Source organism: Pyxicephalus adspersus, chromosome 1 (genome assembly GCF_032062135.1).
Source record: "Pyxicephalus adspersus chromosome 1, UCB_Pads_2.0, whole genome shotgun sequence".
NCBI classification, from domain to species: domain Eukaryota; kingdom Metazoa; phylum Chordata; class Amphibia; order Anura; family Pyxicephalidae; genus Pyxicephalus; species Pyxicephalus adspersus.
In genome coordinates this window covers 167,215,582-167,232,913 of record NC_092858.1, presented here as the reverse complement: position 1 = coordinate 167,232,913, position 17,332 = coordinate 167,215,582, and the positions used below count along the sequence as shown (strand labels likewise).

The following is a 17,332-nucleotide window of genomic DNA, read 5'->3' as shown; positions in this document are numbered from 1 at the left end:
CAAATATTATTACAAGTGGGAAAGAAAGCTCAAAGCTCTGCTCTTCTGTAACAGGTGGACATAGGCTGTACAGACTGCCGTACAAGCAGTGTAAAATGAAATACACAAAGACGAATCACAAATAATGCGTATTGGGATCAAGCTTTTATAATATATTTGTGTGGCATATTGATGCCCATGATAAGAAAGTTCTGGCTGCAACATGAGGTTCTTAATTACTATTAAAATAAAATATTCTGACCAGGCAGGTTCTTTAGGGTGAGGAGAACAGGTGATATCTCTTCCGCAATAAAATAAACTTACCTGCCTGATTGCTAGATTTTTTTTTTTTCAGCCACCTGCCCTTGCTCTGGCATAGTGTTACTGTTTTCCACCACTCTTCTAAAGATTGGACCATCGGTCACTTTGACTGGCCAGACATGGGAGCTCATTCAGACCTGGCACCCCTGGGGGCATGAACAAACAGATAAGAATGTTTTATTGTAGAAGGGACATTGCCTGCTTGCAATTTTTTAATAAGGAACTATAGTTCTGCTTTATTGTTCCTCAAAGGGGTGGGGGGTTCTTTCTTTTCACTATCCAATCACAGGCTAGGAGGGTCCTTGACCAAATTGTATTGCTGTAGCTTGTCACAGAGCTGACATAGATTTTTGCACTATACCTCTGGCTAAACTTAAATATGTAATTTTGGGCAGGTAAAGCATGTCGGGCTTACAATTCCCATTTGTGAATAATTGTTATAATCTTCACTTTAGATGATCGGTCTCATCACTGACATTGCCAGAACAAAGGTCAATGTTATCTAATAGCAGCCAATCGTATTTCAACTTTTTGTAGTAAGATCATTTTTTTGATTGGTTGTTTTTTTTATACTTTGCATATAACTCTTTGCTTCATTAAACAGTCCTGGACAGAGGTCTTGGCTCTGACAGATGGGAAAAAACAACTTCCCCCGACCAGGTGCCATTTCCCGTTGCCTTTATCATCCACCATTTAAATATAATTACCAGACTGTATTCCTTGGAAACAGGTAGACGCCGTACTTTGAAGTAACAGACTTCTCTGAATGAGTCAAGCCAAGAGAAGCATATTCTTTATTATTTTCATAAGGAACATTAAAGTCTTGCAAACCGCATACTATGTAACTTAACCAATGGGTCTTTTTTTTTAGTTCAAACAGTAAAATTCCCTTATGTGTGCTCCCTTTTAGTCTTTTAAATATATATATATATATAATTGAAAGTGTTTTTTTTGTAAATCTGTTCCATGAGTGCATTGACAGTCAAGTCTTTGGAAGCAGTTGAGCAGCCTGTGGTCATACTATGCTGTATGTAGCATCTCTGTGCCACCTTGGTGGTTTACCTGCCCCATGGATTTTTAGTCTGTAAATTCCACCCATAGAATATTACACAGGCAACCTAAATTTCTTCAATACACAAAAAAATATATATATATATATCCTAGAGCCCCCCTGTCTATCAGTCAATCCGATTCAAGTCTTTGGGAGCTGTTGAGAACTACTTTGTGCAATTTGCTTTTTGGATGCATTTGTATTGTAGTAGGGTTGCTGTATGGTTCCTGGAAGTGACATGTTGCTCTGGAGGAAGAACCGCACCACCACCGCAAACACAAGGGCAGCACGGGCAAACGTGTTGACCTGTGGTTTGGTTTGTTGCTCCTAAAGGCATAGCAGCAGTTTGGTATGTGCCTGGGAACAGCTAACTGTGCGCTTTTCAACTACTACCCTCAAAAGTACCAATTTTTTCCCCAATTTCATCTCCATGATCTCCAGTGTGTCAACACCAACAAACTTAGTTTACTGATCCAAAGTATCAAAACCTGAGATATTGACAATAATAAGTACAACCAGGACAAGAAACTATAGGCCCATGAATAAATTAACAAGGACTTATTACACTTTCAGCATGCAAGAGGTAGAACAAGAAGATCCAGTTAAAGTGCTGAAATGCTGAATCTCCTGAAATGCTAATGATGTTGCTCAGAGTTTCCAGAATGAAGAGAATTTGGTTGTTTTGCACATAGATGTATGTGGTCTGCAGGAAAAATGTAGATCAATGTGTGTTAAACAAAATCTGTAACCTGTTTGCAAGAATCATATGAGATCGTAATAATAAAAAGCCATAGCAGGGGCAGCATGGTGGCTCAGTGGTTAGCACTCTGGCCTTTGCAGTGCTGGGTCCCAGCTTTGAATCTCAGCCAGGACACTATCTGCTACCTATTCTCCCTGTGTTTGCATGGGTTTCCTTCGGGTACTCCAGTTTCCTTCCACATTTAAAAGAAAAACATACACCTAAGTTAATTGGCTTCCCCCCAAAATTGACCTTAGACTTAAAGACATATGGTAAGAACATTAGAATGTGAGCCCCTTTGAGAGACAGTTAGTGATATGATTACGGACTTTGTAAAGTTCTGCGTAATTTGTCAGTGCTATATAAATACAGGTTATTAATAATAGCTATTGAGTTTACTTTCCACCTTTAGGGACACCTACACCATAAAGTATGGAGCGCATAACTCCCCTCACACCCCCCCCCCCCTTAATATAAGAAAACCCCTTCAGGCCTTTTATCTGCTTAATTGATAATGACATAACGGAATTGCCCCCCCCTTAATATAAGGATCATGAATATGCAAAAAAAGAACTGGTTAAACCTACAAGGGCTTTCTTCTATCCCTATTCTTCCTTTAAATTGTCTTTTTAGAAGTGGGTAATAAACATAGCATAGTATACTACTTTTGGTAGTTGTAATTTTATAAATCAATATCTTTAAAAAATATGAAAAAAGGGACAACTGAGAAGAAATTAGGGGGCAAAGGATTTGGTTTTAAATGGGTAACAGTCCAACTGTGCAACAGTTGGAAGCTATGCTGTTGGGCAGTAAAGTTGTAGCCAACAGTGGGCCTATTTGAAGAACTGAATCTGAGGCCGATTTAGGGTCCCCATGGAGGCTCCTTGTCACTGATGAAAGTACAAAATCCCCTGCACCTCCTTCTGTCCGCCCTTGCCCTTGGGGTTCTCAAGAGATCTGCCTGGAGGGTCCAAGGTGACCACCATTATTGTAATAATCCTAACTGGTAATCAAAAATGTCAATAATAGGCAGGACAGTGGCACAGTTTGTAAAATTTTAGACATTCTTCAATATCAAGCTAGCTAAAGATTGCAAGGAAGAAGTGAAGAAATAAGATGGCGGTTTATTGTGATGGAACGGGAGATAAGGGATTAATGCAGGGTTTAGTTCTTCTTTAAGAGGTTTAAAAATGTTAATATTTTCACATGATTGTGACAACACTGAAACAGAATAACATATCCCTGGGCAAGGTGACTCTTACTTCTGCTGTTTCTGCTATGACAGGTACACTTCACTGTCCTCTTCTAGTCCTCATAAAAGAATGAACATGAAACTTGTTTTCTTCCTTTTTATAGCACTCCTTAAATTATCTTAAGTGCCAGTCAGTACAGTAACTGTACCTACAACAACCATTCAATAAAACTGTTTACTGTTAACATTACTGAAATGTTACTTGTCTGAGAAGCAACAATAAACAGATCTACAGTGCAGGTCAATGAGGCGTTTCTGAAGAGTAACCTGTAAAAGCTTTCTGTTTTATAAGATGTTTCTTACATTTTTGGGATTTTTATATTTTGTACACAGGAGAATACCTTTGATATTGGGGGGTCCACGATTGGGAACAAAATTGGTTTTAAGACTGCAAATTCCAGGTGTGTGATCCTGAACCTGCTTTTACTTCCTTTTTTTAGGAATCATTTGATCATTTCTACAAAGGAAATTGACCTACCCAATAAAAAAGGGTTTTATGACACAAATTAGCCATATATACTACACACCAACCAACAGTTGGTAAAACTTGACTATCGAGATTGAAGGACATCTCATACCGAAACCGGTGGCAATAATATAGAATTGTTCTTCCTTTAAACCTTTAACAACCTCTCTTCATCTCTGAAGGAATTTCCACATTGCGTGTCTCTTTTATCAATTTATTTTTGGTAATTAGCTCTACCTCCTGGTGACTTTTTGAGTTTAGGTCTGAATTGAAGAAAAAAAATGGCTGGTTTCATACTTTTAAGCAAATCCCTACAATTTATCTTTAGATAGATAGATATTATTATTACACAGTATTTAAAAGGCACCGACATATTACGAAGCGCTGTACAAAGTTCGTAGTCATATCACTAACCGTGCAACAAGGGGGCTCACAATCTAATATCCCTACTATAGTCATACGTCTTTATTACAGTCTAAGGTCAATTTTTGAGAGAAACCTATTAACCTAACTGCATGTTTTTGAGATGTGGGAGGAAACCGGAGTGCCCAGAAGAAACCCATGCAAGCACGGGGAGAATATACAAACTCCTTGCAGATGGAGTCCTGGCCAATATTCAAACCTGGCACCTAGCACTGGAAGGGCAGGAGTGCTAACCACTGAGCCAACCATGGTCCACTGGAAGCCTGATTTCAGAATCTATCTGGCAAGTGTCAACTCGATAAATATAAAGGTTTCCGATAATTACACAAACTAAACTTAAGGTGCGTACACACTTCCAATTTTTATCGTTCCAATCGAACGACGAACGATCGATTGGGCAAAAAATCGTTCGTAAAAAAGTAACCAACGACGCCGACGAACGAGGAAAATTGTTGGAAACGAACGACCGGACCGGCGGATCGGATTGGGCGACGATCGTTGAACATCGTTCGTGTGTACGGTCGTTCGTTGATCGTCCATGTTCAGAGCATGCGTGATGAACGTACGTCCGTTCACTTTCCTGTCGTGCACATAGTTCCTCTATCGCTTAAACGATCGTATCTATTGTGTGTACAATATCTACGAAAGATCGTGTCGTTAGCTCTATGTGCAGGATCGGTGCTATACGATCGTTCATATATATATCGTGCAGGAACGTTCGTCGTTCGTTTTCCGACGATAATAATTGGAAGTGTGTACGTAGCTTTAAAGCCCATTGCCCCACAAAGTCCTTTTAGATGTAAAAAGAATTCTGAAAGGTTGGAGCCTCTTTTGGGTCTTCATTGTAATCTCTTGTAATTATCTTGTGTCCCTTTTATCAAGAATAGAAGTAATGATAAAATGTTCTTCTTTTCAAGATAATAACGTCTTCTAAATTGCTTGTATAGGATTCACAAGAAACAGGAAGAGCCGGAAGAGCAGGAACAACTCTTCACCCCAGATGGAGTTACAGACAGAAATGAACACCTAAAAGGCAAAAATGTCAGCACTCGCGGTTCTTTACAAATCCCTTTACTGTGGTTCCATATTGACACCAACATAACACCCACCATAAATTGTAACCCCACCCTATCCAAAATTGTCCGGCCCTAACAATTACTGAATTACTTTTTAAGTGTAACTATCCAACCTGTATTCTTTTATGTTTGTCAATAATTCTTTAAAATCAGCTTCCATTTTTCTCAGAAATCTCCTGACCTTGTTATAGGTAAAAGGAAAAATTGCAAAGTACAAATGAAGAACATTTCAATGGCAGCTGTGTTCCAAACATTTATGACTCTTTTATGGCGTCTAAACTTTAACTTTATTAGTTCTTCAGCCTTAGATAGAACACTAAAGGACAAGTGTACCTTTGAGATAAAAATCAAATGTTTTGTTGATTCTCATACCTGTTCTAATCAATATCTCCATTGCTTTAAGCCATCATTTCCCTATAGAAAATGAACACAGCTTTCAATAAAATGTCAGTACCCCTAATCATATACAATTTTAGGCATTTCAATTGAGATTTGTTAATATGCTCAAAAGTGAATGAAATGAAAAGGAAGACTAATCAATAATAAATTTGGCCAACAGGCAGGCTTTGGTCAGTTTTGCACCCTGAAATAAATTAATTAGAATGAAAGAATAATTGCATTTAAAATAAGGAATCCTGTCGAACAATCTGATAGGAAGCAATGAGAACTCCATCATGGATTATTCAACTTCAATTTCCTTTTTTTGGTAAAACGCATGTACTATATAGCTGAAGGTAATGCTACAAGAAGTGTTTTGCGGGAACCTTTGAATGGAGAACGGTTACATTTAAAACTTGTAGCAAAGGAAAGCTGAATAAGCAAACACACGGTTACTTTTACATCACTGAAGGTAACTGTTGGGGTCATAATTTGGGCATCACTTTCTGTCCTAAGATTTTAATTTTGGTCTCCCACTGCTGAAAGCTCCTGTATAGAAACATGGCAAATCATACATAATTTATTCTTATCTAATCATAGTGTTTTTTTTTTATTTTATTTTAATTTTTTTGGAAGAATACCGGGATGTCTTCTTTGAAATATCAATTTACATAAACAAAATCTAGGGCCAATTGCGTGTCATCCATGGAGTTTGCCAATACCACAGATCCAAAATGGTCTCAATCCTGCAATCATTATCAGCCCCAATCTAAAATCATATATATTGTCAATAAGTACTTTTACAACTGAACCTTGTATGTATTCATACTTCAAAAAAGAATACCAAAGCTTATGACAATTAGTTCTTTTCATGTACAAAAGTTATTGCACATGAAAATATGCTGAAAAACATCCTCATTAGGCAAATGATAAAAAGAGATACAATCAATCCCAATGATCCCAGGGCGGTGGAGCCACTGTCACATTAGTTTTTAATCTATTGCATTGACAGAACATGTAATTGGAACCACTGCTTATTCTATATATAGTGTTCTATACAAATTTTTTAGATTTTGCTGTTTTTGTTCAAGTTGTATTAGGAAAAAAAGTCACCTAGTTTTCTGGCCAAACAATGGGACACTTCGAAATGTGGGAACTCTTTTGGTAAAGGTGAGAATCTAAACACCCAGACAAAACACAATATGCCTACAATACAACTAAAGTTTACCTAATATTTACTTTTCCGTAACAGCACTACAAAATAAACTCAGAATCTTCAGTGGCCCCTAATCCACAAACAATGGAATATACCTAATTACAGGTGAAATTACAGCACACAACAAAACACCTGATACTCAGAGAGAATTTAAAAAAAATAGTCAAATATAGGGAGACCGCTCATCTGTCAGAGACATAAGACTTGCTTGCAATTATCAATATTTCCATATTGCCAAAATATTGTGGACCTAGCCCACAAATAATGTGATTTGTAAGAAATTCTTTCTTCTTTTAGATGAAGAGAATTAGAAAAGTCACAGTGATTGGAGAGTAGCACCATTGAATATTGGCAAAAGGGGAGAGCTCTTTAAAGGCTAACTATACATAAAGACAAAAGAAATTGTGATCAGGCAAGTTGTGTTTTTGCAGAAAGGACAGGCAGTTTTCTTTCTACAATAAAACATACATACCTGCTTGTTTGTAATCTTTTCTGAAATGTATCATTTGCAAAATATACTTAATGTGCGGGGATTCAGTGGCATATGAATAAACATATGCTGTACACACAGCACCCATTCTGTTCTATGGTGAGAGAAAGTAGTAGGGTGATCAAGCTGCACCTTACTATGTCCCCCTCCTTTGACATGAATTACGGTCATTTCCAGCCGTACATTCATTAATCAGTTATGCAAAATATACTCAATGTACCAGGTATCCTGGCATACCGCAAATACCACCCATGCACATGCCATCCTGAACAATCAGAATCTTGAAGACATGAACCCAGATAAGAGGGTAAAGATGGCAGCGCTTATTTTGGAGCAAAGATATGGGAGTATACTTAAAAAGTTGGGAACAGACAGGTAAGTTTTTTGCTAAAGTAATATTGCCTGTCCCTTCTGCAATAAATAACCTGCCTGGTCACAATTTTTTTATTTTACTCTTTAGTTCCACTTTAAAAGAGCTTTTTGTGGGGATTGCACAAAGACAAAGTTTAATGCTGGATTACTGCACAGAGCTGGAGGAAATACACAAAGCACACCAAGATTTAGAAGAGTTGTTATGCATCTTATACTCATACTTAGCAGCTAGCATTCTTCCCTTTGCAGCGCTAGGTCCCAGGTTCGAATCTCATCCAGGACACTATCTGCAAGATGTTTTTATGTTCTCCCTCTTTGTGTGGGTTTCCTCCCACATCCCAAAAAAAGTTACAGTTGGGGTAATTTCCTCCCCTCAAAATTGCCCTATGCCTGTGTTAATGATATATGACTATAGTAGGGACATTAGATTGTGAGCTCCTTTGAGGGACAGCTAGAGACATGGACTTATGGACTTTGTACAGCGCTGCATAAAGTGATGGTGCTTTATAAATACAAGTTATTAGTATCCTAAAATTGTAATATTGCAAATTTAAATCTTGTATCCTCCATAGAAAATCCTATTCTCCAAATGAATCTGTAATTGAAAAAATGTTTTTCAAGAACATAATATTCCTTGAAAGCTCATGTAAAAGCGTGACAACACAGAAGCAGAGCTGTGAAGATGTAACAAGCTTTAACAGAAAGAGCCTGAACAAGAACCCTAAATTAATATAAAGCTGTAGATATAAAATGTTAAAATGTACATTAGAATTCAAATATTTCATGAGATTTCTAATAGGCGACTTTAGAGAATGGCATCACACGTACCTTATAAACCAGATGCTCTACCAAAGAAAACTCAAAGGGGTCCCTGTGATCGTTGTTTAGTTCACTTTTCTTTTTTCACCTCCCTGTTGGCTACAAAGTGCGATAAAGCCAAAAGGAATGGGAATATTTCTAGTTGTTTGTGTCCCCAATAAAAGAACCCAGTTATTAAGATACAAGTAACATCTTGATTATTCAAATTTGTATTGAAATGTTTATTTCATCAGTTATCCACTCAATAACCAGTAATAAAAGAATGTTAACAAATTATGAAAATAGTCAACCACCCCAGAAATTGGGAAACTCCTTGGCACACAAGTTACATTTTAGTTATTGCAACAAGTTTATTACGTGTGTAACTGGTTTCCCAAAGTAAATGTACACCCAATGATTAAAATCTCACATAAGTTTTACATGTTTATGTTATGTCATAGTTTGTTTAATATTATTTAAATTGCCATTTAAAAAAAGACCTGTCAATCCTGCTTTGGAGGTCATTAATCAGGTCCCTTATTACCTTCTAACTTTTCTGGAATTTACAGGCAGAAGACACCCCGGCCACAATTTTTTGCCACAATGGTTTCTTCATACTGGCTTTTTAATATGAAAAAAAATTAAGTTTATTAAAATGTCTAGTATAATATTTTTGGTAGGTAAATATTACATTTTTAAAAACAAGAAATCCAAACTGAGGGTGATGAACAGAGGGATCTGCTTTTTAAATGCATGTTTCCTCCAGATACAGGAAATCTGCGAGAGATGCATTCAATATTTTTGGGTTATAACACTCTGTTCAAGTTTCCCAACTGTGCCCTTTGCATTGTCACCCTGTCACACTATGGAGAGACTTTACACCTTCATCGTGTCACCCATTGTCACCATAGTGGACATTTATTGTTATTCATTCACCATTGACACTAAAGCTAGGTACACACTTGCAATAATTATTGTTGGAAACGAACGATTATGCACAATTATTTTAAAGGATCGTATTGTGCACAATTCTGTACATGTTGTAATAATACGATCATTCAAATATAATCCACCAATAGTGTACACACGCTAGATACGATCGTTTGAACTATGCAGGATGTGACATGTAAAGAAGAAAGTGTACTGCAGAACTATCGACTATCACTGAATGACTGTACACACAATAGATAGTGAACTATCGTCGCTAAATCAGATCCGTTGGGACAGTTGTTCGCTTCCAGCGTCAATCCTCGTTCGTCAGCGCCGTCGGTCAGTCAATGTGCACTTTTTTTGTTAACGATTAGCGGACGATAATTACTGCAAGTGTGTACGCAGCTTAGAGCTAGGAACACACTTTCAGTTTCTGTTATAAGAAACAATCTTTACTGATGGTTTCAGTGGCAGATGAATAAACAAATGTTGCACACACAGCACCCATTTTGTTCTATGGAGAGAGAAATTAGTAGGACGAGCAAGCGGCACCTTAATATGACCCCCTCCATTGACATGAATTACGGTAATTTCCAATCATACATTCATTAACCAGTTTGGACGGATCAATGAACTACATTTGGAGACCACTGTACACATGTCAGATTTTTGGGCAGGATGAGCGTGACCATTCGCCGCATGGGCGACAATAGTCTGGCGTTTGTACAAAGCCTAAGCCCGGACTCAGACTTGTGGCTGGAACAAGCATTTCCCTTTGGTTCCATGCAGCTGGTACCATGCCAGCTGCCCACATTCTTGCACTTCTGTTACCTAAAGAACCAGAGCTTGCACAGTTGACAGCAGGCACCAGTAAGCAGTACTGAACCACTAAAGGTATAATTTCTTCCATGATAGCATTTCAGTGATATGAGGAAGTGGTAACCACACAACTATATCGCTAGTGTAAGCATAGTCCTAGGAAGCCAGTTCAGAGCATTGATGGCACTAGAGCAGGGGTGGGCAAACTTTTTTAGTCAGGGGCCACAATCTGAAATAAAATTTGACAGAGGGGCCGGGCCAATAGGAGAGTGGGCATGGTTATGCTATCATGACGCCACCGAACGTGATGGCATAACCCAGGCTCTGTGTTTGCAATGGGAGAGTGGACGCGCTGTGTCACTGCCCACAACCTGCCCACACTCCCATCACAGGCTCAGATCCAGGGGACGTGTTCCGCGGGTCTGGCCGGAGTGCCCCCCTCAGTTAGGTCCTTCTCCTGACCCTGCTGGAGCTGGAGCCACGGTCCGCCCAAAGGGCCAGAGAAACATCCTACTGGGCTGTATACGGCCCACAGGCTGTAGCTTGCCCATGCCTGCACTAGAGCAAGTGCATGTAGACAACAAGGTTAAAAAAAATAAGCAAAGACGAGAATCAACAAAGAATAGAGGTGAAAAAATTGTTTTTTACATTAAAAAAAAATTACTGTTTATGATACCAACAAAATATTGTCTGATTAGGGTTTAAACCTACTTTAAGGTAAGCCAGTTACATAAAAAAACACTCTGTATGGTACAGACTGCCATAGTAGACAAAAGGTCCACCAGCGTTTATTTAAAGAAGACAAAAAAAACACTGAAACAACTCAAAGTCAACAACAAAGTAACACATTCACCCTGTGAATGGAAGTCGGATAACAATCAATGTTAACAATCAAACAGCCAGTGATGGGTTTAACTTACCCCAGTAGGATGTTGATGTTCCAGCTCTTCATCCTTCAGTCTGGTTGTATTTAATTTTCCCATTCCCACAGGCCTATCTGATAGTGAATAGAAAAACCTAAAGCTGCCATAGTATTCGGTTCCAGTGTAAATACACCGGGCAGAGGAGATGATTCTGTCCGCTTCTGAAATTTCATCATCACAATTGCAAAACATTTCCTTTGCCTGCTTTCACAAATGACAGTAAAAAAGGATGTGGCTGAAATAAAGAAAAAGCTGCAGAGTAATAACGGCACAGGCGGTTTTGTGTAATGGCAAAACTTCTTAAGAATTACAGTGAGAGTTTTCTTAAAGTGACCCTTTCAACACAAGGTTATTTGTATAGAAATATATTATATTTACCTTTCCAGTGACCTGTGCCATCAAATCTTACCACTTTATTGCTCCTCATCCTGGTGCAAATTTTCTACAATTACGGGTATATAAATCCTCACTCCTCCCATGGTTGCTCTTCCCAGTTCATAGATCGCTATTAGATGTATGAGCTGGCAAAAGAAACCACAGCAAGTGACAGAAGGGCTAATATTCGACAGATCCCGAAATGCCAATCATCAGCTCGGAGAAGCAAACTACAGTTAAAGAAACAGATCTTTGGAAAATAAAGTATATTGATTCCATTTACACAGTATAGACCTTAACTACAAGTGGCCTTGTGGTGACAAAAACACTTTAAAGCCAAATCCAACCAAAACTTTTTGTTGGGTTTTCTGTTGGCCATGCATGTATCACAAATGATTGTTTCAGTTTTATGATTCAATACACCAATTGTTAGAATTTATCTATATTTTGCAGGACTTCTTAAAAGATTATTGTGTATGTAAAGCCAAAACTTTGTTCTAAAAAAAATAGGGAATGGTTGAGCCCTGTATTTTTTATCATTTTATTTTTTTTTTGCTATCAGTTTGAGTTGTCTTAACTTACTGTCCCAGAGATTTGTTTGTATTAGTGTGGGCTCCACAATATACGGGCTGATTAGAATTCACTACAAAAAATAAAACTATACTAAATAAAATATATAAAACCCTAAAAAATACTTTCATTGCATAATGAAAACACGTTTTACCTCATTTATAAATTTAGGTATATAAACACAGTTGCAAAATAGGTGAATCTCCTGTATTTAGAAGTACAAACCCTCTGATGCCCAGTTATGTGCATAGTTCATCAAATCTTTACCTTGTGCCTGCTGTCTTAACACCCGTTCTGTGTTCCATTCTGTGTTCCATTCTACACTACCCATTCTCCAAAAAAGATTTCTATTTTTGAGGTATGTTATCTTAGAACATGGTTCCTATTGTCCTCCAAGTATAAGTCCATCCTTCAAGTGCTAAGCCCTTCCTCCTAAATGCCAACCCTTTAGTCATACCCTTTGTCAGACATAAATCATATTATGTTAAAAGCAGAAAGAGTGACAACTGCTGCTTCCACCTCAAGAAAGAAAAATAAGATTTCATACATTGACAAGTAATCCCAGTCCCCCGTTGTTTTCTCTCTTTCACCTTTCAGTTTGTGGCCAGTTCCTCCGGTCTCCAAGTGGGTCAAGATCATTTGATGTCCTACTCCCTTTGGTCCACACTAGCTCTTGTTCAACCTTCTTCCAAAATCACCTTTCCTTTTGCCCTCCAGCCATTACTACCTATTCGCCCAATGATCCATGGGATCATGTTTAGCTTCTAAAATCCTCTGATCATAATCATATCCCACAACATTTTTGGGGGTTCCCCCTGTCCATGGTCATCTACTTTCTGTCGAATTTCCTCTTCTGTTTAACTCTTCTCATACTTGATACTGCCTCCTCTCCAATTCATTTCTGCTTTGTTCTTTTCTCTCTTCTTTTCCCAATGTGTCAAGACCAATTCCTCACTTCCCTCCATTCTCTGCCATGAACATCTATTACGTTATCCCCTTTATGCTTTCCTGGTCTACAGCCATGCATTTCTTCTTCCTCTATTTCTCCTTATCCTGTCCATATTAAACCATCATCTTTCCCATGCTCTTTTTCACACAGTTCATGGTTGGACCCTTGCTTTATCAACACTCTACCCTGTTACCTATATAGTTAGAGACAAAATGTTATGCCTGTAGCTACACTTTTGTGATTGGGCTGTAATGCATGTCCGTATGTTGACCTATTTAGCCTGATTTACCCCTTTCAAGAAAGGGCACAAATTGCAATAGCTAATACATATATTATATATGTTATATGACACTTCCTTTCTTTAATGGTATTTCTCCCGACATTCCCTGTGAATGTTCAGTGCATAGATCTATGTGTCCACCCCGGGCCAGCTGCTCACAACAATCATGGTTCATATCATGATTCATATTCTTTTAGGACAGTTTCAGTTCTTCACTTTGTGTGTCTATAAATAGATGAAGTTTCTTTTCCATTGCTAGAAAATTTGACCAACAGGGTAACAGGAAAACACATGTTTCACTTGGGATCTAAACCCTTCTGGAGTTTTGCATTGCAATGTTGACAGTTCACAATACACATATTGCTCAATCAGTAATGCCCATATCCAGGTAATTCTTGTCATTAGTGTCTATATCCCATCCACACATTGATCCACCAGGAATGCGCACATCCCTACATACTACCCACAACCCTGTCTAACTTCTGCTTCATCATCTTCACTAGATTCATTTATAGATGGAATCGTTCTCAGATGACCACTTCCATGTCCATATGATGTTCTCTGGCATCCCTCCAACACTACGTTTTTGTTTCCAACCACAGAAAATTCCCTGCCATACCTCACCATCGGCACTAAACCTCAATCTTTTTCCACAATATTGTCTGATACATTCAGCATTACAATCATTCTCTAATCCCTAGCAGCTTTAAGCCCTATTGCTGCTGCCATGTCACTGCTTTCATGTTCTGGTTCTATAGGAATGTGTTCCACCAAGAAGAGTGACCCTTTTCTGGTTCTATGATATTCTTCGGTCACCATGCCCTAAAATGCTCTTCATCCCGTAATATATGGTCCTCAAACCTTTTCACCACTATCCACTGGCTTCCGTTCTACAATTTTCTCCTGGTTGCAATTATTCTCACTTATCAAGCAATCATATCCAGCACTCTATATCACGCTTAGCTTGCTCTATAGCCTAACACCAGAGCTCTCTACTTTTCATCTCATCCCTTTATCTATGACAATCCATTCTCTGCCTTTGTTCTTTCCTTTTTTCAGTACTTAATCAACTCACATTCAGTTTCCTTTTCCTTACCCCATCCATATTCATCTACATTTTGTTTTCTTACTCTCCACAATCCCTGATCAGCTCCATGCCCCCCTGGTCTACCACCATTACCATTTTGACTCTTCTATCTCACCAACCAAATAATATAACTCCAGTTAAAATACTGCACAGTAATATATCCAAGTTAAATGATGCAAAACCAAAAGAAAAAATAAACCCAAATTTGGTTGTTTATGAATGGTGACACATTTCCTAACTATTCACAACTCACTATGTACAGTATACCATAAATATCACTCAACCAGCAGATTTTACACTAAAATAATTCCTTCAGGCCGGAGGTTTAAATATAAAGGACATGTGATGATCTTTTTACGTAAAGGAGAATCTTGTAACTAGACAATTCTGGTTGCAGATACCTGAATGTGCTTTGGAATGTTTTCTTTATGCGTGTACAATCCAGGTATGTCTCTTGTAGGTGACCTTGTACAAGGTTAGAAAACTTACCCCTATAACCTTCTTTTCATCTCTATGCCAGGAAACCAATCACCAAAGAATTGATTATTTATTATGACCAGACAAATAAATGGAATCATCTTAAAGAAAAAGCAATTAGGAGAGGAATATGCATACCTTTTATGAATATATTAATGGTCCATTTATTCAACTTACTGCAAAGTTATTCACTTTAAAGTCAATGCCAGTAATGGAAAAAAGTTTTTTTAATAGTAAAAGCTGTGAAAATGAAATAAAAACTTGCACAGGAACTAGATCTAATCAGATTAGTGGATTGCTTCCTAGAAGGGTTGGATGTTTTTCTAAAAATATAAGAAGCCAATATTTAGGAGAAAAAAACATGCTGGTGCAAGCAATATTGGAATGTCTGGGAATAGAAAGGATTTTTTTTCTCTTTGGGAGCAAATTGGAACACAATTTATGGTGTTTTTTTTTCTCAGCTGCCAGTTTACTGTTCTAAAGTTATATTTTTAAATGGTAAACCTAAAAGATATATATCCTTTTTATTCCTTTTATCAGTTTTATTATTGTTGCATTGCCATGCAAACCTCCCTAAGCAGATTGTCCTTGAAGCCTCCAGTAGAATCATCCTATCATGATAAAAGCCGTCATCTGACAAGTGTACAGCAGTCCCCTGACATCCGAGGATCGATGAACAACCGATGTTCATTCCTATGGAGCGCAGCACACCAGGCTGCCACTCTCTCATTCTCTTCACTCCCTTCGCCATAGAAGATAATGGTGATATGTGTACAGTGCTCATTTGTTCAACTGTCCACTGGAGACAATCACAAAAAATATTTGCAGCCAAAAGTTACACATAGTCACCCAAAATTTAAGAAGAAAGAAAACTTTAGAGCAAAGTTATGTGAATCTTGACCATGGGCAAACAGGCCCCTTAATATACCTTTACATCAGATTTGGATAAAGCTGGTGCCATTTTGCCTGCAATAACTTCTCCGCCTGCTAAACTTAATGCTGGCGTGATAAAGCATGTGACAAATTGTTGAAGCATGCATGCAGCAATTGCAATTGTGTCCCTGTACAATATCGAAATATGTCACCTGCCCAAACCAGGTATGCACGCCCGATGTGTTCGTCGCCTCCAACACCCACGAACTAGTATGAATACATTTCCCTTCTATATTTTGCAATTGCTAAATAATTCTTTTAAAAATTACATTTACAAAAATAGGATTGCCAACTTTTTTTAAATTCTGCAACTTAACAGCGAGTCGGTGCCAACATACATTGAAAATAAAAGAATGTTACAAACAAGATTTACAGTGTCAACAGATGGAATCCAATTGCTGTTTATACTTTGTCACTTTCTGTTGATATTCAGTTTAAATAAGGAAGCGGCAGCAGCGTCTACACAAGTCAGCCAAGCCAATACTTGAATAAACGTAAAACATCTGCAAGGGAATGACACCTTACCTGTTGCTGAGAGTACACAGACGTGCGGAGATGTTAAGCCATGACTTGCAGAAGAAGTCTTTTGGTAAACAAAGCTGGGGTTAGGAAACTGTTCGCCTCTCCTTTGGTTAACCCAGAAACAAGTTTGCTCTTGCCTGAGTAGTAAGTACCTGGTTTTATGAAGTGGAATCTGAGAAGACTTCCAGTGATGTCAGCAGCTTGTCTCAAGAAAAAGCCCCAGCCCTGCACATGTTGTGTGGCATGGTAGTGCAAATCAACACCCAGCAGCAGTGTGCACACACAGACACACACCTGGCTGCAATGGAAATAGCTGGACTTGGAATGTGGGTGATCTTAAGAGCTGTTCTACAACATATTGTAACTCTTTAATGGCCAAGACAAACTCTGCAGTTGTTTCTTTTTGCATATCAAAGCACAGCTTGCTCCATAAGTTAATGAATGTCTAGGCTCCATAAAGTTTTTTTTTTGTTTGTGATTAACTCACAGTGAGGATTTTATACAGTAACTGACAAAGGTTATTCTGGAAGAGCTGAACTCTAGAGCTGCGTACACACGGCAAATTTTTCTCGCCCGATAATCGGTATCGGCCAATTATCGGGCGAAAATCTGCCGTGTGTACAGTCGGTCGTTGTCCATCGTCCGACGACCGTCCTGGAGGATCCATGGACGATGGACGACGACCGATCCTAATGAAAGGGAAGGGGAGAGCGCGCAGCAGGGTGGCGCTCCATCGCTCTCCCCCACCCCTCTCCATAGAGCAGAACGGTGCTGTATGTACAGCATCGTTCATGCATCGTGCAGTCTTTTCTCGTTGGAAAGGATCGTGAAAGATCCTTTCCAACGAGAAAAATTGCAGGTGTGTACGCAGCTTAGGTGCATATAAAAGGCACAATTAATCATATT

General features: G+C 38.5%; 1 protein-coding gene across 5 annotated transcripts in view; it reads right to left on the bottom strand.

Annotated features, from left to right (window-relative positions):
* The window catches only part of KCNJ15 (potassium inwardly rectifying channel subfamily J member 15), a 43,573-nt gene extending 26,794 nt beyond the window's left edge, over window positions 1–16,779 (bottom strand). Inside the window, exon 1 of one of the 5 annotated variants that reach the window (XM_072398297.1) lies at window positions 16,430–16,779. Coding sequence is in view for 2 of the 5 variants with exons in the window: in XM_072398295.1 (XP_072254396.1) it covers window positions 12,446–12,495 (50 nt within the window). In the remaining 3 variants the exon portion in view is untranslated. Of the gene's footprint in view, window positions 1–303; window positions 437–11,230; window positions 11,410–12,445; window positions 12,534–16,429 lie in introns of those variants that run through there. The other 4 variants (XM_072398299.1, XM_072398295.1, XM_072398296.1 and 1 more) reach the window with 4 other exon arrangements.
* Window positions 16,780–17,332: the final 553 nt, after the last annotated feature.